This window comes from Haliaeetus leucocephalus, unplaced genomic scaffold (genome assembly GCF_000737465.1).
Source record: "Haliaeetus leucocephalus isolate CR32 unplaced genomic scaffold, Haliaeetus_leucocephalus-4.0 Scaffold306, whole genome shotgun sequence".
Taxonomy (NCBI): domain Eukaryota; kingdom Metazoa; phylum Chordata; class Aves; order Accipitriformes; family Accipitridae; genus Haliaeetus; species Haliaeetus leucocephalus.
Window position 1 is genome coordinate 3,546,756 of NW_010972742.1, and position 18,353 is coordinate 3,565,108.

The following is an 18,353-nucleotide window of genomic DNA, read 5'->3' on the forward strand; positions in this document are numbered from 1 at the left end:
GTGTTATGTATACAGAGCCCACATGAAATAATTACGGACTATACACATAGCTGTGTGAAATATTTATTTTCCTGACCAGTGGTGATGCTTCACAATATTTTTTTTTCCTGTAAGAGCTGTGCAAGGGGACTGATTTCCATGGCTTGGTGGCCATGCTGTAGCGAGCAACGTTTGCAAGGGCTTTTGAGCTGAAAGACAAACTGACCAAACCCTTGGGTTGGGTTCCAGCCTCCGCAAAACCTCCAGTCTTGGTTCAGGATGGGAATCAAAACTACAAGAGCCCTGGTTCTGGTTTTGTAGAAACCCCTGGAAAATATATTATTTTGTGAGGGTTTTGCTTTCTGGATCCCAAACGTTGCAAAAATGCTTTGACTGCTGAGCCTTGGAGCTTCGGCAGCTCGAGGCAGGGCTGGTGGGGATTCTCCCAGCACGCCGTGCGATCCGGGCAGTTTTTGGGTTTCCACCTCTCCAAAAGCATTGTCCCAGCCCTGGCTGCGGATCTCAGCCTTGCTTTGTTTTCTGCAGCAAGTGAAGCTGGAGGAGTTTGGGAGGCCGAAGATCGATGGTGAGCTGAAGGTCCGCTCCATCGTCAACCACACCAAGCAGGACAGGTGAGTGAGCAGCGGCGCTCAGAAGTTTTCCCAAACTAAATGTGTCTTCATTTGACGATTCGCTTTGTGCTTATTTATTCAGTTATTGGCTAGACTAGCACTGTCAGAAACCACCATCGATGTGAAATTACAGCACAGTTAGAGCATCGAGCTGCGCTGGCTGGGAAGCGCTGCAGAACTTTCCAAATAGTTCCCCTTGAGTGGGGGCTTTAATGAGATGTTTGACTGGGTTGCTTGTTTATTTGCTTGCTTTGGGCAGGTATTTATTTTTATTTGATAAAGTGGTGATCGTCTGCAAAAGGAAAGGATACAATTATGAGCTGAAAGAAATTATTGAGCTGCTCTTCCACAAGATGACTGATGATCCTATGAATAACAAGGACATTAAGAAGGTAGGTGGACCAGGGATTAGCTCTGCTGGAGAGCATTTTGGAGCTGTTTTGGCCAGTCCTTGGGTAGTACGTTCCCATTAGCTTTTTAAAATAGAAACAGAGCTTGCAAAAAAGCTGGAAAATAAATGCTCAGCTTTCAGGGCAGCCTTACAGAGCATTGAGAAATGTTTATGGATGTGGGGCTGGGCTTGATCCTTGACCTCCATCCTTGCAAAACAGCCCAGAAGAGGCTGGGATATTTGGAGTTAGGAGAGAGGAAGCTGCTCCCTGCTTTCTGGCCCGCCGGCAGCGAGGGACTGGCAGGGAGCAAACGTCAGACGGGGTGGAGAGGAGAGCCGCAGGGAAGGTCCATCCGGATGCTCTCGCTCCCAGGAGTCACGGGGTGGAGGAGCCTGGAAAGGCAGCGTGAGCGTTGCCGTCCAGCCTGCCAAAATCAGCACTCGGAGCATGGTTACCACTGAACGAACATCATTTTGCAGGTGGTTTGAGGCTTAGTCGGCAGCCAAGAAGGAAAACCTCCCAGCTATGGGTTTAGCAGAGACCCATTAGCTTAATCCCCTTACATGCAATGGGAAGAGGTATTGTACAGATGGGATAAGTGATATTTGAGTAAGAATAGCCAATTTTGCCACTTGGATGCTGAAGAAATGCTGCTGGCTTTATGTTTTAATGAAATATATTTCCACTTTTGCTCTCCTATGCTTTCCTAGTCTCATGGAAAAATGGTAAGCAAAGCACACAATTTTCTCTCATGTTTTTCTGTGCAGTGTTGTAATGAGACAGGTAGAGCATATGCGCAGTGGGCAGGTCAGATGTTCCTCCTGGGCTGTCAGTTGCTGTCAGGGAGAGATATAATGGCTGGGGAGGATCCACTGGAGCAGAAAAATCTGGGTTCTCTCATCTGCCACCATAAAATCCTATTTGGCCCTAGTGCACAATGCCAAGCTGATTCAGGCATCATTAGTTGTGATGTGTTAGAGAAACACAGAGCTCTTCTTCCTCCTTCCCTGCTGTTACCTTTGCAAAGGTTCAGCAGTCCTTCAGAAGAAGGGACGGGGCAGGCACTGAGAGCAGTTATTTAGACGCCTGAATAAAAGCGCAGTGAGTTTTGCTGCTCAGTTGTTGGGAGCGTAGCGGTCTGATCAGCTCTCTCGTTTTCTCTTGCAGTGGTCATACGGCTTCTACCTAATTCACCTTCAGGGGAAGCAGGGCTTCCAGTTCTTCTGCAAGACGGAGGAAATGAAGAGGAAGTGGATGGAGCAGTTTGAAATGGCAATGTGAGCATGAGTGGTTGCTCTAGCCCTGGCGTGCAGTTGCCAAGCACGGGGAAACTGTGTCATGGACCAGCAGGTCACTGGAGACCAGCTCCGGTAGCAAAGCCTGTGATGGGGAAGCTCGCGTGGGCTTGCTGGATGGGTCCCTGTGCAAAGGGAGCTTGGGTCCAGCGTGAAATCATCTACCCTGAGCGTCTGCACCAAAGCATGGGTGGTACATCTCTGAAATGACACCTCGCCGTGGTGTCAGGCCACGCGTGAAGCGCTGACCTGGGGCTGGAGGAAGGCGTTGCAGGAGGAGGGCTGCTGCTGCGGGGACCGGTCCTGAGCAGAGCAGGGTTTGGCCCCGCGCTGGTGGGTCTGGGCTGTTGATTGACTCGGGCAAGGGTGAAATCCGTGAATGTTGTCCCACGGGAAGGTTGAAGGGCAAAATCCTCTCTCTGCACAGTCAAGCCCTGAGTCTGCTTTCACACTTGATTTCCTACCTGTCCTTACGGTTTCCAAACTTTGACTGAAGTGCAAACAGGAGCTGCTGTGACAGGCTGCGAGTGCAGCATGACTCATAGGGACAGGTTGATAATGCCCTGGTCCTTTTCCTTAGGTCCAACATAAAGCCAGAGAAAGCCAATGCAAATCACCATAACTTTCAGATGTACACATTTGAAAAGACTACCAACTGCAAAGCCTGCAGGATGTTCCTAAGGTGAGCAACATCCTTCCAGTTTTTCTGCATCTTCCTTAAAACACAGGAAGAAAATCTCAAAGCTGAGGCTGAATTAGGACTTTCTGACTTCTTTTTTTGTACAGAGGAACCTTCTACCAGGGCTATCTTTGCCCCAAATGTGGAGCGGGTGCTCATAAGGAGTGCTTGGAGATCATTCCTCCCTGCAAGATAGGTGAGCTATTTCACATCATTAGCAGTTTGTGCCAAGGAGGTGCATGTAAATGATCTGAAAGATTTGCTCTATAAAGCACTAATGTTTGTTAACGCGTAACAAAATCTAAGTACCCTGCCACCCGCCTCCCAGGGCTGTAATTTGCATTGGCTGGTGGTCTGAAAAACAAGCAAGCCAACCAAAAGCCTCAAAAACAGAGAGATGAATCCCATGTATGTCAGAGGACGGCAGCAGGTCTCTGTACTAGGTGGGATGCACCCAGCCCTCGTCCTGGGAGGGCATTTAAGAGAGATGATGAGTTCTTCATCAGAAGACATCGGTTAGTGAAAGCGGGAGGGTCCGTGCCAGGGATCACCTTTCCAGTGAGGAGAAACCTCATCTCCAGATCCCAAAAGCCCCATAATATGGCAAAAATTTGAATCCTTGGTCTAAATCAGGCAAACCTGTGACTCGCCTCTGCTCACCTGGGTCAGAGCCCTGGCACTGCTCAGTGCCAGGGACTGTCACGGGGTGGCTTCAGGGAGGTTTTGGGTGAAGAGTGGATGGAGGAGGAAACAAAACTGCAGAACTTTGCACAAGTGAGAAAATGTCCTTGTCCGGCTCCAGTCCCTCCCTGGATCTTGCCCACCCGGTGCAAAGTGATGACTCGAGTGACCCCAGCCTCTGCTTTGTGCTTCCTCCATCAAGTTCAAGCACTGATGCCTGTTTATTGATACTCACAGCATCAAGAGAAACAGAAAATGGGGGCTAACTGTTAAATTAACCACTTATTTCATCATTTCTCTTGCAGGTTCTTCAGCAGACCAGGTATGTTGTTTGATGGCCCTTTTCCTGCATCCCCCTCTGCCTTGGGCAGAGCCTGTATCCTTGCCCGGTCCGGGTGCGGGCAGCTCATGGGAAGAGCCAGCACCAGCCTCAGGGGGGGTCCAGCAACCTGGGAGGCAGGACTGGAGACCGATGGCCTCTTCTCCAGCCTAAAACTGGCCCAGTTTGTGCAGCACCACAGCTCTCGGGGGGGTGCCAGCACCCAGCAAGGGCGAGCACCATGGGCTGGGAGGTACCGGGGGGGGTTTGGGACAGGGTTTCTCATCCCAGTGGCTTCGGGCGGGTGCTCGTGGAGACAGCTGAGACCGCCGAGTCCTCACGGAGACTTTTTTCCTTTCTCTTTGCAGGATTCACTGAGTGCTGGACCTGGTAAGGGCGTTAGTGTATTGCAGGAGGGCAAGCAGAAAGTGTCTTGATTGTGGCTGCAGGTGTCCCTAAAACTGAGCATGTGGGAGGGAGAAGCTCCTTCCAAAACCACAAAGGAGCATTAGCAGCTGCAGAAGGGTCCTGTGCCACCCTCACGGCAAGCGATGGGGTGCTGAGGTCTCTCCTGTCCCTGCTCCCCAAAGCAGCAGGTCGGGTCTCCTGCGGGAAGACCCAGCTTCTCCCTGGGCTCAGCCCTTGCCCACCGCGGCCACCAGCACCGCGTCGTTTCGTCGGCTGCATTCGTGCCCCTGGCCTGCTCTGCCTTGCGAGTAAAGCTTCTGCACCCCGCACCCGTCATCGAGCAGAGCCTGCCGAATTTCCTTGGGCCAGATCGTCCTTCAAAGCGGACCAAACGCGTTCTGGCAGGGAGGCTTGTTGCTGATGGGGAGCATCGTCCTGCCGGCGTGTGGCCGGTGTGCTGCAGGGATGCGCGGCTCCAGGCGCTGCCCTCTGATGGGGCTGTGAGTCGTGATGGTCGCTGCAATTTTTTTTTTTATTTTCCTTTGCTTAAAACTAGCCTAGACGGAGTGGTGGGCCTGCCCTGCCCATGCTCTGGCTCGAAGGAGAAGGAACAATTTGTTTTTGTGCTTTTTCTGATGAAAGGAAAGCCAAGCCTGGCAAAAAGAAACCTGAATCAAATTGGTGGTTAAAAAAAAAAGCAAGTACAGAGTGCTCTCGCTGGGCGGGGAGAGGCAGAGGTGGGGAAGCATTCTGAAGATAAACACTGTGGTTTTACTGCAGTTGGGGAAGCTTATTTAATGTGCAGTTGTTGGCAAGACAACTGGACTTTGACTGTGAGCTTCAGGGGCGTTTGGGTCCTGGGTCTGGCTGAAGTTCAGTGGAAGGCGAGTGTTTGCTGGTCCCTTTTGCAATCACGGGTGTCACCGCTGAATCTGGTGGGGTTTGGTGCCGGCCGGGCATTGAGGTTCAAGTCCAAGTGCAGGGCTGGAAGTCAGAGCTTTGGCTTGGCTGGGTCCTTTTTGGGTTTATTTTTGCTCAGGGAACTCAATCATCCATGTAACTGCGGGAGCCAAGACAGTTCGCTGTGGGCACTGTTCCTTTCTGCTTTCATGCTTTCTGCCCCAAAATCCTGCCTGCTGTTGCCGCTAGATTCGTGGTTCACAGGATAAGGAACAACAGCCTTCAGGAGGGGTATTTTTGTTATGTTTTTTTCTAACAGGGACTAGGTGATGAAACTGTTTTGCTTCTCTCCCAGGTCCTAAAATGGTGGTGGTTCAGAATTACCACGGAAACCCAGCCCCCCCTGGGAAGCCAGTGCTGACATTTCAAATTGGGGACGTGGTTGAGCTGCTGAGGGGGGACCCCGACTCGCCGTGGTGGGAGGTGAGAATGATTCCCCTCTGGAAATTCCCAGGAAGTTTTAAACCAGTGACTTCTGCATTGGCCCTTTTATTTGTGGGCTTTCCCAGAGCACAGGGATGTGCTGGGGGTTCAAAGCCGGGGCCAGGGGAGCTGTGAGGCAGTTTGGAGCCTGTCCCCATCCCTGCACGACAAAAACACTGCAACCCCATGCACGTCCCAATCTGATACCCTGCTTGGCTTTGCAGGGGCGGCTGCTGCAGACGAAGAAGTCGGGTTATTTTCCCAGCTCGTCAGTAAAACCCTGCCCCGTTGATGCGAGGGTAAGTGCCGAAGAGGAGACGGAGCCTGGAGTGCCGGGGTGGGTGCTGGGGGCTGTCACAGGAGGGTGCTGCTCCGGTGGTGCTTGTCGCTCTTCTCAGCCTTCTGCTTGAGACCCTTGGTCCTTCCAGTAAGCCCCTGGACTTTGAATGTGGCCTTTTACTGTGGCTGAATTAGCGAGGAAGTGGATCCGTCATCCCATGGTTGCAAATGTCTGGCCAAGTTGGTCTCAGCCCCGTTCCCAAGGTTGGGGTTGGTGCGACCAGGTCCAGGCTCCGTTCCTTCTCTGCAGAGCTGACTCGGGAGCAGAGTACTCAAGATCAGTCACAGTACAGGAAAACTGCATATTATTTCTTTGGTTTTGGGGTTTTTTTACTGTGTTTTGTAATGCTGTCAGCTGCTTCCCAATTAAAAAACGCTCAGGTAAATGAAAAAACGCTGCGTGCTCATCACAGCTGGGAGGCTGAGAGAGAAGTGCTCAGCTGCAACACTGCCCTCCGCTGCCGAAGCCAATAATTCAGAAATGGCTTGGCAGATGAAAACCCTCCCGTGAAGAGGAGCGTCTCGCCTGCGGTCTATAGCCCGATGAGACGCTGGCTCATCAGTAATAAGCAATGCTCTCTTTGCAGCCTCCCAACAGCCGGCCGCCCTCGCGGGAGATAGACTACACAGCGTATCCATGGTGAGTCCCTTCGTCTGGCCATAAAGTTATATCGACCTTGCCTTTTAATTGTTACTTTGTCAGGAATCTACCCTAATAATGAATTATGAATGCAGGCTCGCAATGCTTTGCATCCCGCCTCCCCTGTGGCCCCGCCGCAGCCGCTGCAGTGGCATTTGGGTGTTGAACCCTGGTGCAGCCCTTGCAGGGTCAGTAGGGATTTCTTCACTGATGGACAGGGTCAGAGGCAAAAGGAGAGATGCTGGTTTCTCTTTCCATTTTCTGTGCCCGGAAAACCATTTTGGGAGGAAGGAAGCAATTCCTGCCTCGGTGGGAGGGTCTGCGCTTGGCTTGCCTCCTGCTCCTTCCCTTCAGCTCCAGCCAGGTTTGCAAATTCATGAGTTTAAATTATCCCCACTCCCCAGCTCTCGCTGAAGCTTTTTTTACCTGGGGACCGATTCCCAATTAGTGGGATTTTCTAGGTGTAAGGTACGTCAAAGGGAAGAGGTTGCACACTGTGTCGCTCACCCTCTCTGCTCAGTGGCTGAGCAGCTTCTTCTAGATCTTGGGGCACTTTCCTTTCTGCTCATGAAGTTTTGGATGAGACCTGTTTCCCTACTTGCCTTCTCAAACTTCATGCCTTTAAAAAAAGATGTATCTTTCTGTCTAAAACATGCCTATTTTAAAGATATGCATTCATTCTCAGTTAATTAAGTTAATTAATTAGCCTCTGGGCTTCAGGTTTGCAGGGAACATGGAGCGGCAGCAGACGGACAACCTGCTCAAGTCTCACGTCAGCGGCACCTACCTGATCCGGGAGCGGCCGGCCGAGGCCGAGCGCTTTGCCATCAGTATTAAGTGAGTAATACTTAATTTAGTAATTTAGTATTGCTCGCTCGCGGAGGGCGAGACAGGGCTGGAGCACGCAGCTACGTTTTCTTGAGTGCCTTTGCTACCCGTCGCAGGTTCAACGAGGAGGTGAAGCACATCAAGGTGGTGGAGAAGGACAACTGGATTCACATCACGGAAGCCAAGAAGTTTGAAAGCTTGCTGGTAGGTTTTTGTAGCCCCTTTTGAGCGTGTGCACCGTCCCTGCAAGTCACGCAGAGGACGGTGGAGACACCTGGGTGCCTCTCCATCCTTCCCAGGAGCTGGTCGAGTACTACCAGAGCCACTCGCTGAAGGAGAGCTTCAAGCAGCTGGACACAACACTGAAATACCCCTATAAATCTCGGGAGCGCTCTACCTCCAGGACATTCACCCGCTCTCCAGGTAAAACCCAGCTCAGCCGCGCGAGTGGGTGCCGTTAAACTTCTGATGGGAAATCTCACCCTTTCAATAAGGTGTAGGAGCACCGTCTGGACGAAGGGATTTATAGCTTTGCTCTAGGGCTTGAGCCCCCCAGTTTGTAAACGAGTGTCCTGCTCGGCTGGTGGCACTTTGAGGACGGGTCTCAGAGGAGGTGGTGGGATCGGGGGGGTCCAGCCGAGCTGGGGCTGCCTGGCACTGCTCCTCCGAGCTCATGCGGCATTGCGGAGCGGGTGCAGCCGCCCGGGGAGAGCTTTTGCTGGGGGAGGCTGGTTTCCCTCTTGTGGTTTTGCACCCTGTGCTCGGGGGTGGTTTGCCACCCCCTGGTCCTGCTGAGAGAGGAGCTGCGGCTGCAAGGGCAGCCCCTCCACCTGCGGGTTGTTGAGCAGAGACGTGATGCTCTGTTAGCGGGATAGATCGTGTCTTACCTGCCCACGTGAGTTGTTGTGTGTGTGTTTTAATGGATCCGGTTCCAGTGTGACTTGTGATGGTTTGAATCCCAGTGGGACTCCTTTAATGGAGATGATGGGAGAAATGGTAAGTCTGTGCCTAAACTAAGAAAAAGAAAAAAATGGAAACAAATGGAAAGCAAAATGTGCATTAGTGCAAAATGTTCCATTTTGTCTAAAAGCCTGAGTACAGAAATAACTGCTTTGTGGGGAAAAATGCATTTTTGAAAAATTTTTCCATGGTATATTTTAAAAAGATACTGAAGGAAGATAGTTTTTAAAAGTTGATTAAATATCCTTTTACATGAAATACAACCCTAGGATGACTTTTGAGCCCCCACGCTGGCTGCGGGGCTGCGACCTGACCTGCTGCTGGCTGTCCCAGCTCCGAGCCCCTGCGCAAGACCATCCGCATGCTTTGCCCTTTACTTCTCCGTCGGCTTTTAAAGTGTTGTGCATTATAATTTTTTTTTTTTAATTTCCTTTTTAATGCGTGTTCTGCCTCTTTCTGTTTCTCTCTAACCTCTTTGCAGCCTCCTGCGCTTCCTACAACTTTTCTTTTCTCAGTCCTCAGGGCCTCAACTTTTCTTCTCAGAGCTCCTCCAGTCCCTTCTGGTCAGGTACCAGTGCCTCTCCCCACCGGAGAGACCTGCCGCCTTTCCCAGGCTGCAGCATCCCCAGCTTGAAAGCCATCACCAGCGGGACCTGCAGGGTCCCCGCTGTCCCTCCATCACTCGCAGGCAGTTCAGGGGGTCCCCAGTGCTGCCCTGGAGCACAGCCTGGAAATAAGTTAATTTAACCAAGGCTTGGCTGGAAGCAAAACGCACTCCCCCGTCTCCCCAAAATTAAGGCAGGGAGAAGATGGAGTTGTCACTATTTGAGAAAGGGGGCTAAAATTAATGAAAAAGTGAATCTAGCACATTGGGATCTCATGATGTACTTCAAGCTCGACCTGTTTATCCTGTGTGTTTCACCAAACGAGCATTGGCATCACACCATCTTCCAGACCATTTCTTCTTGCTGTACAAGGAGAACATCTCAATGTCCGGCAGTTTTTGAGCTCTGGTGTCTGAGGCTGCTCAGGAGCCCCTTGCTGAGAAGGTCGGGGGGGACCTGGGCTGTCAAATGTAGTTTGGGGCTCAGCTTCCCTGCAGAGAGCACACTGCTGCTCCGGCCTTTGAACCCCATTGATTAAATGTGTTACAGACCGGTGTCTTCCTCCCTGTTTGGCAGGGATCAGAGCAAAATCGTGCCAGTTCGTTTCTTCCTGTTTAAGCTTTTCCCTTTCAGTATTTTCTTTAGGCTGGGCAGGGAAAATCACGGGCAAGGCCACACGTGCTTTCCTTGGTGCTGTGTTCGGGAAGAACACTTAACTTTTCAAGGTATTAGAACATAATTCTGGGGATTTGGGATCCTTTAACTGCATAGAAAGTATTGAAGAAAGTAATTTGTGCAGCAATGGGCTCTGAGCAAGCTCCTGATGAAAGAGTTCAAAGCTGCCATGATTCTCGCTCCGTTCTCCAGCCTGGCTGCGTGGCGAGGACGGACGAGTCTTCCAGTGATTGCACGCTGTGTGTCTGGACCGTCTCCATCGCCATTCTCATCTCCTTCCATCCCGAGAGCTGAAAACCTGGGCAAAGCTTTTCCTCAAACTTAGTTCAACCTCGGTTTGCAAACTTTTAGAATTTAAATTAATCCTTGAAACTCCTGGGACAAAAAAGGGTAGCTTCACCAAAACACAACGTCCCTCCAGGGTGGGGGTTTTGTTTTTTTGCAAACTTCAGAGGACGTGCATTCTTCTCCTCCTCTGCCCATCCCATCCCTCCCACCTTTGCTCTCCAGCCCTCCTTCTCCCTGCCCAAACTATGGGGCAGGGAAGCTGAACATTGCCCCTGCCTTACCTCCCACACTGCTGCTCCTCCTTGTACCTCCCCCGAGCATCCCCTACCTGAAGCGATGGAGATCCGTGGTGCTGGGGCCGTGCTGGTGGAGGTCGGGTCCCGGGACAGCTCACGGGGCTATACTTCTTATGACAAGCTGTTGGTCAGCGTTAGGGTTTGCAGGGTGTTTTTGCACTTTTTAGTCTGTTATGGAACCAAGTTTCCAAGGGCCCTGGCTTCTCCCTGGCAGGGACAGGAGCAGGGAGGATGGTGGGTTTGCAGCTTGTTCCTCCCATGTCAAAACATGAGGGTTTTGCTCAGCATCTCTAGGAGAATCCAATCCCAGTAACTCAGTTTTTCAAAGTAGTTTAAATACAAGCTGTTTGCCAAATCTCCTTTTCACAAGGTGGTCCCATCAGGTGCTGGGAGCTGTGTGGCAGCCAGACCTGACATTAATGGTGGAACAGGATTTTTCCATGATTTCATTGTTAATGATCGTGTATTCCTATGAAATCTTTTCTTTCACCACCTCCTTCCCTTCTCACAAAAGTGTCCCTCACCCCAGCGATCCCCACCAACGGGGTCACAGCCCCTCCTGGACTCTCCTGGTCAGCAGAGAGGGGCTTCCCAAGCCCTTAGAACTATTTAAAGCCCAGCAGGAATCCAGTTTAACCCCAACCGCCCCAGTCCATGTTGGGCTGAGCGGTTCGGATGAGGCCAGCCCTGCCATCTGAGCTGCTCCGGCTCATGGCGTTGCAATGGGAGCCAGCGCCGTCGTGGAAAACCCAGGTTGAACCTCACCAAGCTTTCCCCAGGCTTCGGCCGGTCCCGCACAATGGGACGGCTCCCGACTCCTTCTGCTTTGTCCCCTCGCAGTGTTCACCCCACGGGTCATAGGGACGGCGGTGGCACGATACAACTTTGCGGCGCGGGACATGCGGGAGCTTTCGCTGCGAGAGGGTGACGTGGTGAAGATCTACAGCAGGATTGGCGGGGACCAGGGATGGTGGAAGGGGGAAACCAACGGAAGAGTGAGTGCAGCCGGATAATGTCCTGTCCCGTTTCTGCGGCATGCGGTGCTCCCTGCTCTCAACGTGCCCAGCCGGAGCAGAACCTGCTGTCAGGACAGCAACGGGCAGGGGGACATGTCCCACTCCTTCTTGCTCTTTTCTGGCTTTTGGGTGGGCGTTCTTCTCACGAGAGCCACCACAGCGTCGCCGGTCGGTGCTGTGTGACAGTGACGTGCGATGCCCGGTGTCCCACGGAGTTTGTAGCACTGGGCACAGATTGTCAAGTCCTAATCCCTTATATGTTGCGGATGACCCGTGTGTCTGAGGCAATGTATAGTTGCTAGCTCCGTCCCAAATTAGGGTAACGGCTGCACTGCACCGTGCGTCGGGATGTGGGCGCATCCAGCACCATACAAATGGATCACCGGGAACAGCGTGTGGCAGAGGGGGAATAGTCCCGGTGACGGCACGGGAGGTCCCTTGAGCTCCCCAGTCTCCAGCTCACCTCTCCGCTTCCCTGACAGGTTGGCTGGTTTCCCTCGACGTACGTGGAAGAAGAGGGGGTGCAATGACTGCGGGGATGTCTGATGGAAAGTCATCGAACGCCCAGAGCGAGCTGCTGCAGACCGTGCACACTTGTCCCGACGCCCGCAGCTCCCCGTGAGCCGTGGCCGGACACGTCCCAGGACTGCTCTCGCAGACTCTTTAGCAATCCGTTCCTCTGTACAGTGTGTGTGTGCGCGCGCGTCGGGGCCGCCGCCGGCCTCGCTCCTGTTACGTGTATAGAAGATTGATGGTCTGTCGGATAATGTTCGTGTAGCAGCTGCAGAAGAGTCCCGGGAAAGCTGCGCTTCCCTGCATGGACAGAGCTTGAAAGACTCTGTGCGGTGCCCACCAGAGGATGGGGTCCTCCAAACCTCTTTTACTAAAGGTCTTTTAAAAGCCACTGTGGTGATGGTGGTGGGAGGGTGAGGCTGAAGGTTTGTGCCCGGGTGGGTGCCCGGGGAATTTAGGGTGTTTCTAAGGGGAGGGAGCGACTCGGCCCCAAGGAGATGATGCGGTCCCCCTGCCACGCTGCTCGGGTGGGCTCCCCGGGTCAGGATTTTGGCAGTCTCCCTGGTAGCCACGCGGCAGCGCCTGGCAGCACCGTGCTGCGGCTGGGACGAGGGGGCAGAGCGGGGATACCCGACCCGGGAGGAGGAAAGGGCTGTTGCTCGTCTCTGAAGGATGCCAGCTGCGAAACCAGGAGTGCATTTCGACCATCAGACATAGGCTGGAAGTGGACCTCCAGGTCAGACAGGAGGGGAAAGAGCCACTTTGGCATCCCAAGCCCGTTTGCTTTACAACCACCTTCGGTCCCACCAGCCTTGCTGCGGGCGGAGGGGGCAGCCCAGGGTGCAGGCTGGTCCCACTGGTGAGCAGGAGGTCTCGGCGCGTTGCAGGACTGGAGATGCACTTTGCCACACAAGGGTTTTGGAGGCCACCAAGGCATCGGGTACATGCAGAGGAGCGGACACGAGTGTGTGTCCGTGGGTCTGTCCTGCCCTTGCTCCCAGCTTGGTCCTGCTGCGGGCAGGACCCCCTCCCTCTCCGAGCCAGGCTGATTTTTCTTGCAGCCGTGACACATCCCACCTCGCTGAGTTCAGGGGGGCAAACCCACCTGAGTAAGGGCTACTGGATCAACTCCTGATTTTTCTCGCTAAGTTGTGAAAGCATCTCTTCTTCCCCAGCTGTGTGCACTTTTGGGGACTGTGAGCGTTGCCCCCTCTTCCTCCCACAGGCTGTTACTGCTGCTGCTGTCAAGTAAAGGTCCGTCTGTCTTGGCGTTGCCGCTCTGTCCTGAGCACCGTCCGTCCGAGTCTGTTCTTTCCAAAGTGCAGCACTCGTGGTGGGTAGGCAGAGCTGCCAGGTGGAAATCCCAGCCATCGTCTTCTGCTGGGCACCAGCTTTGCTCTCCAGCTCCAGAATTTCCTTCCAAAGTGCAAATATGTACAAACCCGCATGTGGGTGTGTGACAGGGAGCAACTTTCCTCTATCCAGTATCTGAGCTGGAGGAGATGCCCTCCAGCCTCTCTGGATAAGTGGAATTTTGAGCTGGTGCTTCCGTGCCCTGACGTTTTTCCCCTGGGACTTGGGGTGGTCCTGCCCTGGGACACTGCGTTCCCGGTGCGGGCTCTTGGCATCGCGCTGGCGCGGGTCTGGGAGACGCCGGCGTGGGGTGGGCGAGCGGTGCCGATGCTCTCGGTCCCTGGCACGGAGGTACCACGGCTGCATCCGAAGCCTTGCGGCAAACGGAGCAGCAGTGCCCTGCTTGGGATAATAAATGGAAGAGTTTGGGGCTCTTAAGGAAAAGGGGAAGATATTAATTTGAAAATTAAATGTCGCTCGGTGACAAGCCCAGAGCCGCCCTGCTTTGCTGCCCGTTCCTCCCGGAGCCTTGCGAGTGCCCCCGCTCTCGGTGCCAGGGGGGGAGTGGGGTGGGTGCAGCCGGGGTCTGGCCGGGGCAGATGCACACGGGGGGTCTTGCTCTGCGAGGTGACGGGGACACGGAGGGGGCTCGGGGCTTTTCCCAAGGTACTGTTTGGTGCTAACCTCTCCCGGCCAGCCCCTCGGTGCTCAGCTCGGGGTACGCTCGAGGGGGAGCAGCCAGCAGGGAGCTGGCAATGCCCTGCTCCTCCCGGGCAAAGCAAAGGGCTTCGCTCCGTTTCCCGGAGCTGTGGGCGTATTTAGGGTGGATGAGATGCACGCACACACACACCCGAGACAAACTCACGACGGCTCGTGTTATGCCTCAGATCCTAAAGCCTTACGCGACCCTCCTGTTTAACGTGGCTGATTTTGTAAGGCGGCGAGGGCATCCCTCTGGAAGAGCCCGTCCTCTTGTCACGGGGACCACGGCACCGTCTCTCCCTTACGCCCCAAAGGGATCCCCGACCTCCGCCGCTGCCTGCGCTCCCCTCCCAGCCCTGCCAAATCCCCCTTCCCTCCAGAGAGCCCTCCCTCTCGTGTTTACTGTTGTAAGAAACTTGTTAAAAATATTGTTTTGTTTGTAAGTAATTATTCAGCCATTTGCCACAATATATATCTGTGAATAAGAAAGGGAAAAGTTTTTTTATGATGGTGAGAAAATTGTATATATATTTTAGTTCATCGCAGATCATTCAAAATTGCAATGGGATACGTTGGAAAATAATATGTAAATTCCTTGGGTTTTTCCTTTGCACTGCACTAACTGGGGTAGGGTGGAGGGGGTTTAAAGATAAAACTGTTTATGGAATAGTTTATAGCTGGGAATTTGGAAATCATTTGGAATAGCTTGTAATGCTGGAATAGAAACTTTAGCTGCTACTTAGAAACCCTTTTGCATGTGGTTTTTCCAGACCCTTTTAAGTTACAATACATCAAAGTAAATTCCACAACAAAAAAAATAAAGTGTAATTTTGCTGATAGGTTTTTTTCCAGCCATGGTTTTTACTGCAGCTTCAGGCTTGTGTCAGGTTTCTTGTCACTAAAGCCTCCTCGGCCGCGCTGGGGCCGGAGAGGTGACTTGGTCAGTCCGGGGGAGATGCGTGCTCGTGGGGACGGATCCTTTCCGATTCCTGCCGTGAACCGTAAGCGTTCGTACCCCTTCCAAAACTCAGAGTAAATGAGTAAATCCTCCCTGCAGTGCCAGACAGGGCTCTTTGCAGTGAAGCACTGCTGAAGCCAAGAGTTCCTTCTTCTTGTTTCTGGAGCAGCTGCTTCTCGTGCAGTTGTCCTGCGCTCCTGCCAGGCAGCTTTCCTGGGATTTCTCTCCCTGCCCGAGCTGAACCGCTGCAGGGTGAGAGAAGGAGCATGATTTTTCACGGCTTTTAGTCACTCCCGAGTATCATATTCCAGAATCCCACTGGGCCCTGCAGGCAGCAGCATTTTCCAGAGCAATAAAAGAAATTGCACAGTTGCTTATAAAATACCTGAGGCGTTGCTGGAGGTTTCACCCCAGAGCAGCGACACGAGATGCCACTGTGAGCTGCCATGTCATTTAATTAATAATATTAATTTTTTTCTGCTCTTGGAGTCCCCAGTGCTTTTTCCTTCTCGCTTCAACTTTCACAGGGTCAGCTGAAATGGGCTGTAGCAATGAGCCGAGGCGTTTTACTCGGAGAAGCAGGACATGAGCTGGGCACTAACTTTTGGATGCTGATTTGGAAAGAAGCTGCTCAGCCAGGTATTTAGCCTTGGCCGAGGTCATGACCCCTGCCTGGGGTAAACCCTTTCCCCGTTGTTACTGTTCAGTCTCAGGGAAGCTCTCCAACATGCACCTTGTATGAAATACCAGGTTTTGGTACCTGGGTGCTCTCCTGCGGGCGATGAGCATCGGCCCAGCCCTGAGTGGGTCGGGCATCGCCGTCAGATGCCCGTGGCGAGACTGGGCTGCAAAAATGCAGCACTAGAGCCTGGAACTGACTGATGGCTGGAAGAGCAGGTAAATGCAAAAATCTGGTTCTGTGCAAGGTCCTGCCTCTGGGGACATCCCTGCCACCCCAGGGGCTGGCTCCTCGGTGGCAGCTGGTGACATTTAACCCTCGGGGGGTGGTTGGAGCCGGCACCATTGCAGTCTCGGCCAGGTGGGTGCCTCCACAGCCGGCTTTGCTCAGCTCCACGTCCAAACCTCCTCCTGGGGTTTGCACCCACACGAGGTCTGACGCCTCGGGGATAAATGGGGCTTTTATTGGCCGTGCCCAGCCACAGCCAGGCACCGTAACCCGACCAGGAGCAGCCTTCCCAGGGGCATTAACAGGAGAATAAATCTTCAGCCATGGCCAGCACAGCTGGCTCCAGCCCTGCACAGACCCCAGCCTGCCCCAGAGAGGCGATGCACCAGACACAGGTTTTCTTTTTTATTTATTACTATTTTTTTTCCCCAGCAATAGCAGCTGCTGACATAATCTCCCACATTAGCTGGGCTCGCCAGGGCACTGCCTCTGCTCTGAGCAAACACGGTGCTGGGGGTGGTTGCATTTGCTGGCTGCCCTCTGCAAACAGCAGGTCCTGATCCCTGCCACAGAGTGTGACAGCCACCCTGCGATGTCCCTGGGGCTGGACCTTGAGCATGCCCCGTGGCCACCGTGGCCTGTGGCCAGCCAGCCCGTGGCCACCTCCCTCTGCCACCTCGGCCGGTCCCTGCTGCGAGCAGGCACGTCAGCTGGGCGCAAGCTCCGGTGCCACCCAGCTCGGTGAACCCCAAAACAAGGGTCCAAACCGCTGTGCAATCAAGATGGGGAAACTGAGGCAGGGGATCGCCAAGAGCAGAGCTCAGAAAAGTTCTGCCCAGCAGGACTGTGTGGGATCGAGCTCGCTTTTGGTTTGGGGTCATGCACCAGTAGTGCTTTCTGAAGACCGAATTCAGACTGCGGTGCAGGGGAGAGCGATGGGAGGGCTCCGGTGGTGATGGGGATGGTGACGGCCCACGCTTGCAGCATGATGCACGCGATGATGAGCCACGGGTCTGCAGCACGCCTGGCTAGTTCATTCCTGCATTAGCCATAATGTTTTCTGTGACCTAGAAAACTCCAGCTGGCGCACACAAACCAATATGCTTCTTTATTTTATAATTAATCTAAGAATTACAGGGAAAAGACTGAACTGCCTTAGGCTCCCTCTGCATTGGACTGACCACCAAAAAAAAAAAATCACCTTCATTCTTGCTTTGGAGCTGCATTGGGGTCCTGGGGCTTGGAGGGACTGAAGTCGCTGCTGCTTTCTCTGCTGTCCCTCCTGAGCTTGGTGAACGGCTCGGGCTGCTGAATGTCTGCTTGGGTTTGTATTGTTTTAGGTCCGGTCTAACCCAAAGGTCGTATTTATAATTAGCACACGCTGATGAAATGGTTCTGGCCTGTCAAACAGAAACAGCCCACTGCAAACAGGAGTTTAGACTTGTTTGCATCTCTGTGGTTATTTTGAGCAATTAGTCCATGGAGAAGTCTGGAGGAATTGGGGCTCTCTCTTGAAAACTTAGAAACTGATTTTATCTTTGGGAGAAATGCTGCCTGACACAGGGGCTAATGCTGGAACAAGTGAACCCCTCCACTTCTATCCAAACTCTTCCCAAACTGGGGGAATTTGGATGCAGGCTGGGTACCATGGTGTGTTCAGCATGCAAGAACAGAGGCATGGGGTGATGAGGAGCAGCGGGGGGCACTTCCCAGGGTGATGCTGCCATTGAATGCTTAAAAGCCCCCCAAAACCCTGTCCCTGGGCTGCTCAGGGCTCCGTGGGGCCATGGGTGGGTGATGCTGCTCAGGACGCACTGCAGGGACCACGATGCTGCTCAGACCCTGACCACGCCAACCGCCAGCCAAAGCCCGGGTTCTCTGCGATATCTCAATCGGGCCCTTCAGAGCCACCTTTAAAAAACTTGCCCCACCTGCGTATCCTGCCCAAACAGGCCCTAATTTCAGGGGTGAGTCCTGGGCAGGAGGAACAATAAACCTTCGAGGTGGGAGATCTAAATCAAACGTTCCTTTTCCTACCCCCTCTAAATTAAATTTTTTGGTGTTCCCACCTTCGCTTTGAGCTCTTGGGAAATGTGTAAATTTTTTTGTAATTCTGCTCTTAAAATCTAACTGCTGGGAACTCCGGCAGGAGGGTCAGATGGTGCCTTTCCTCGCCGTGTTTGCTTTCTGGCATCCAGCTGACGGCTCCAGCCAGCCGCCGAGCGAGCCTGAGAGGCTGCAAGTCCCGCTGGCCCCAGCTGGGCTGTTTGTTCTCTGCCGGGCACCGAGCTGGGGAGAAAAGCGGCGTTTTGCTCCCTGTTTTGAATTTCTCTGCTCTGCTCGACTTTTCTTCTTAGCTGGGGACCAGCAGAACCACAAGAAGGGGTAAGAAGGAGGTAAGCCCCTATTTCCCGGCTGCCTGGGCTGGCTCGGCTCGCCTCCGGCACTGGTTAATGTTTTTTGCAGCAGGGGCCGAAGGGACGGTGGCGGTGCACGGAAGAGGAG

At 53.2% G+C, this 18,353-nt stretch overlaps 1 protein-coding gene across 1 annotated transcript in view; it reads left to right on the forward strand.

Moving 5' to 3' along the window:
* Positions 1-11,945, forward strand: part of VAV2 (vav 2 guanine nucleotide exchange factor) — a 150,865-nt gene extending 138,920 nt beyond the window's left edge. Inside the window, exons 13-27 of the mRNA XM_010570820.1 lie at positions 526-611; positions 871-1,003; positions 2,171-2,280; positions 2,879-2,980; positions 3,085-3,173; positions 3,964-3,980; positions 4,346-4,367; positions 5,641-5,768; positions 5,993-6,067; positions 6,695-6,747; positions 7,468-7,584; positions 7,692-7,779; positions 7,875-7,998; positions 11,240-11,394; positions 11,898-11,945. Of these exons, the coding sequence (XP_010569122.1) occupies positions 526-611; positions 871-1,003; positions 2,171-2,280; positions 2,879-2,980; positions 3,085-3,173; positions 3,964-3,980; positions 4,346-4,367; positions 5,641-5,768; positions 5,993-6,067; positions 6,695-6,747; positions 7,468-7,584; positions 7,692-7,779; positions 7,875-7,998; positions 11,240-11,394; positions 11,898-11,945 (1,347 nt within the window). The remainder of the gene's footprint in view (positions 1-525; positions 612-870; positions 1,004-2,170; positions 2,281-2,878; positions 2,981-3,084; positions 3,174-3,963; positions 3,981-4,345; positions 4,368-5,640; positions 5,769-5,992; positions 6,068-6,694; positions 6,748-7,467; positions 7,585-7,691; positions 7,780-7,874; positions 7,999-11,239; positions 11,395-11,897) is intronic.
* The last annotated feature ends 6,408 nt before the right edge of the window (positions 11,946-18,353 follow it).